The 4994-nt window shown below is 38.0% G+C and overlaps 1 protein-coding gene across 2 annotated transcripts in view; it reads right to left on the reverse strand.

The window, feature by feature from the left end:
• vsig8a (V-set and immunoglobulin domain containing 8a) overlaps positions 1-4994 on the reverse strand; it is a 30481-nt gene that overhangs the window by 15087 nt on the left and 10400 nt on the right. For both annotated transcript variants that reach the window (XM_024298862.2, XM_024298860.2), the window contains exons 4-6: positions 4825-4977; positions 3395-3517; positions 282-423 (exon numbers count right to left, since the gene is read on the reverse strand). In XM_024298862.2, coding sequence (XP_024154630.1) covers positions 282-423; positions 3395-3517; positions 4825-4977 — 418 coding nt within the window. The remainder of the gene's footprint in view (positions 1-281; positions 424-3394; positions 3518-4824; positions 4978-4994) is intronic.

Below are 4994 nucleotides of genomic sequence, written 5' to 3' on the forward strand. Positions count from 1 at the left end.
TTATTGTCAGGGCAGTGATGGAAGGCTGGGAGAAAGAAAATAAGTGCGCTCCACCCTTCATCACATTTGACACTCCATCCTCCTGTAAGAAGCCCCCTTCTCATGTGAGGGAGGGGGTGTTTCAATGATTGACACCTGTCAAAAACTCTCATTTTTACGTTTTCCTGCCCAACTCTCAGATTAAACTCTGATCTTTACGAGCTTCACGTTTGTCGTTAAAAATCCTCCATGTGGCACTAAAGATTTTCGGTCCACCCTGGGTTTTTTTCTGCCCATCTTACCTGATCTCGTTGGAGAACTCTTTCTCGTTGTAGCGTCCGTTTCTCAGTTTCCAGTAAAGGAGCACAATGAAGACGAGCAGGATGAAGATGAGGAGCAGAGAGCCAACAAAGGTGCCGACGATGACCCCAGCTCGGTTTGGAGCTAAAAGAATAAGCAAAAGTTAGAAAATCTGCAGCAAAACGCATTAACCCTTTAACACCAGAGCTCCAGTGTTTATGTTCTTTGATTTACTGTAACTTTTGAAAAGTTACAGTTTGTTAAAGATTTTTTGTTTAAGGGTTAAAGGTGTTAAAGTGTTAAAGATCGAAGAATTCATTATGTTAAATACACATAATTATAAATATTATTATTAAATATTTTTATCGCAAAAACCTACAGGAATTATGGGTAAAAAGTTATTTATCCATCATTTGTGCAAAAGCTTCTTTGCCACACTTTTTGTGCAGAAGTTTCTTGGAGGTTCTGCTTTTGTTTGTGTGTCAAAGATGCGTTCCATTCCAGCTGCTCTTTGCTCCTGTGAAAAACCTTGGCATTCAAACCATCTATTTGTCTCCCACTTTCTAATGTTTTTAGTCAAAGAAAATATCTGACACTCAATGAACGCGTATCAAGGTTTTCTGCTTTGTTTATATATTTTTTTCCCCAAAGAAGAACACCTTTTTTACAGCGTATTATATTGCTAATTCAGAATTATTTTCAGAGGGAGAAAGAGAGAGCACAGCTACCACTTCTACTTTGTAAATACATGTTTCAGGGTTGACATCAGGATGGCGTCCTTTTAAATTCATAAAAGGGTCAACCATATGAAAGTTGATGCTGGAGGAGACATTAATAACTGTCGTTTGTGCGTTGGAATTCTTTAGCACCAAGTCTTTCATATATGAGAATAGAGCTGTGAAAGAAAACGCCTGGAGCAAAATTCACCAGATTTGCACCGCTTTGACATTTTGTACCAAGCCTCTTCTAGGTGGTGGAAATGTGCTACTAAAAAGTAGATTAAAAAAAGTAGTAGCCCCTCCTTGCTTGTCCAGTGTGAACACCATGGGCTAAATGTGCATGAAGAACCTACGTTTAGGACGTACATGTGTCACATGCCCGGCGTGTATGTAGCTTCACAATTGCAATTTTGAGATTAATTTATTTATTATCTCCATCATAAGAAAAACGGCACAAGAACTTTTTAAGTTACTAAAAAACATTTTTTTCAACTAAAATTTCCCCTTTATGTTTTTCTGCTAATATAATGTTTCGTCTTCAAAATCTACATATTTGATGCGGTACATCTTCTCACATATCGGTAAGTCCATCATTACATTAAAGCAGCTAATGTTATAGAGAAAATCCCCAAAGCCTCAGTTCTTAATTAGTGTAGTCCAGGTGTGAACTGCTTGTATAAACTGAAGCGTTGCTGCTCTGCAGTAACAGTGAAGCCGTTAATGGTTGAAAAGAAAGATTGTTCTCTCTCCTGATGAAACCTTTTCTTGAACTCTGCAGGAGAAGCTGCAACTTCACGCAGACTCTTTCATAAAAAAACGAGGCCCACTTTTAACAAGATCCTGTTTTGCAAAAAAAATAAAAATATATCAGACATGCTGTGCTTTGTTCCAGGAAACAGCAGTGAGTCAATAGAAAAATAGGATAAATTCAGCACAATTTGGTTAAATCAAAGACAAAAAAAAACGTTTAAAAAACTGAAAAAATGTGGTTTTGGACACCGACACACAGTGTCACAGTGGACGCTTTGAGATTAGTCGCGCTTACCTCCAGGTGAATGAAATAAAAATAAAAAGTGTTGTTCCAAATAAAATATCTCAGTAGAAGCTTTTCTGAGAAATGTTGATGGTGTACAGCTCAATCAGGATCCATCTTCTACAGCTTGCTCTCTGAAAGCAACTACAGTGAGCTTGTTTAAAAAACTGTAGCTGTTTCTGTAGAAGTAAACTCATTTTTTCCTTATCCTAGCATAAGAAAAAGCACTTGCCTTGAATAAAAATTAAACAAAAATCAATAAAAATTGCTTACATAGTCTCTGAAGATTAAACAGGCTGTCCAACCAAGGAATCGACATTTTAAAAGTCCATATTATTTATTAGATTGAACCTAAATACAGTCAGTGTCCTGTTTTGTTTTTATATATGTGTTTTAAAGAGATTAGGAAAAAAAGTTTAAACATAAAAAAATCAGCCAGAGAAATGAAACAAACTTATGCTGATGATCTTTCAGAGGTTCTTGTCTTTGTGCCTCAAGGCAACAATCTCTGGTCTGGAGCTGCAGCTCCTGAAACCGGAATGATTCATTTGCTGCTTAAAGCCAAAAAATTTGAGAGCGCTGACTCAAGGAGCTGTGGGCTGGCCCTAATGTATGTACAGGGCTTTCTTTTCTTTTTTTTCTACAGAGCACAAGGCGTGCAGAGACAAACTCATTAAAGGATCCAAAGAAAGTCGTTTTCCTGTTTAAGTATGAATGGGAGTGCAGATTTTTCTTTCTCTAATAGCCCGCTGAACCACTGGCTGCAGCTCCTGCTGGCGCTTTTATAGTTACCTCATTCATTTCATGCGACACATCTTTCCGATACGTCTACTTTCCATTTTGGCCAAAGCTGCTCAGATTTGCAGCACTGACTCATTCTGACAGAATGTTTTGTTTAAAAAGCCCCCTAAAGCCACCCTGGAAATGCAATAATGTGTGTATTTTTATGCTGCATTTGGAGTCTATTTTACCTTTAAAAATAAATATTACATTTAGGGTTTTGCCCACCCATTTACTTAAACAGATATTTTTATGGTAACTTTTGCATCTTCATGTTTGATTTTCATTTATGCAACAAAAAAACTGCCTTTTTGCCTACTTTCACTTGTCAATGTTGTTTATCTGTTTTTTTTTAAATAAATTTTCGGTTTTAAACACAAGCAGCTGTGACCTTTTTCTGTCAACATAAAGGATGATGGAAGGGGAAAAGTAGAATGAGATAAGTGGAGCAACGACGTGGGGTCCTGACGGGACTGCAAAGAGTGTGAAATCCGAAATGTGGGTCTTTATTTATTTATTTATTTGCGTGTGTCATGCAAGGTGTGCCATCAGGAGCGATCAATGTGCAGCTGTGCTCTCTTACGCTTGCTGGCTTTCAGGTTGATCCTGCAGCGCTGAGCTCCAACAGCATTGTTCACCTCACAAAGATAGATGCCGGCGAAGCTCTGGGAGAGGTTGCTGAACCTCAGCTCCCCGGTAACGCTGTCTGAGAAAACATGCACAAAGACATACACAGAAGTCGATATGGACATGTGCTGCTGCGTTCAAAGACATCCTGCCTTTTTAAAGTCCCACTCTGATCATCTTTTGATCTGTTTTCAAAGCGTTCCTAGTGGTCTTTTAATCATGATTATTCCGTTTTTAGCCAAAATCTAAAAACCTCTCATAGGAATTTGCCTCTAAATTGTGAGGGTGAACCACCCATCATCCATCTGTTTACACTCTCTCCAGCTAGCTTACAGCCCCCCACACCCCAACCTAACATTACCGGTAGCCTACATCAAAAATGGCAAATAATATTGGAGCTGTACAATTTTGGATACAAATCCCAGTTCGGATGAGGAAAAAAAGACGTACATTGATCTAGTCATCTGCAAGTTTGTAGATTTTATATAACAAATACAAGCTTTTTTAAATGATATTTTTTTGTCTGCCCCTGATTACCAATGATTTGAATAAAGAAATACTATTTTAGGTGTAATTATGTTTATAAATTACGGAGTCCCTAAAGCTGTTTGGACTATTTTGGCATTTAGTAATTTTCTCGGCTGTTTTGGAGTTTAGCCAATATTTCAGAAACATGCTAGCTGTTTTAGCTAACTTAGTCTTTTTAAAAAGTTTTTTAGGCTGCTTTGGAGTTAGGCTAATATTTACACGCAAGCGGTTTAGGTTAAATTAGTCTCTTTTTTTGTTGTTTTTTAGGCTATTTTAAAATTTTGCTACTTTTTTAGCTACATGCTAGCTGTTTTGGCTAACTTAAGTTTTTTAGGCTAATTTGGAATTCAGCTAATATTTTAGTTGGCTATCAGCTTCAGCGATTTTACCTATCAATTCCAGCATCTTCCGCTCTCGGCACTAGCATCTTCAGCGGTCAAATTCAGCTTACAGCATTTGCACTAGCATTATCGCTGGTAATGCTATATATCTACTTCATAATTATGGTAAAAAGTTATGGTTTTAAAGTTTTAAAAATGTAGTTTTAGAGTGTTCAATAAATGTTTCAGTCTGTTCGGTCCACGATCTAAGGTGTGTTTTGGATTTTTGCCTCCTGTGTGATTGAGTTTGACACCCCTGCTTTAGGGGCTTCATATCAAATGTCCTCAATCATCAGAAAAATGCCACAAGATCATGTTAAAAAACACAATTTTATTTATGTTGCAAAATGTCATAATTTTTGCTGTATTTCGAATGTTTAGTTGTCATTTTGTCCTCAGCAGCCAACATACATGAAGCAAAGCCATAAAAAGCTCTGATGTGCAGTACTGTGGTGATGTCAACAGAGGTCAGACTTACTCTGCATGGCAGCAGCGGGGATGGGACCCACGCTTTCTCTCCTCCATGTGTATTTTAAGGGAGTGGAGCCTTTGGCAGACTGGCAGTGCAGCGACACGTCTTCTCCGATGAGCTCCTCGCCTCGTAACCAACACTTTGGCACAGATGGCTTCACTGCAGTCATTGAAAAC

The sequence above is a fragment of the Oryzias melastigma genome, linkage group LG12, assembly GCF_002922805.2.
Source record: "Oryzias melastigma strain HK-1 linkage group LG12, ASM292280v2, whole genome shotgun sequence".
Taxonomy (NCBI): Eukaryota; Metazoa; Chordata; class Actinopteri; order Beloniformes; family Adrianichthyidae; genus Oryzias; species Oryzias melastigma.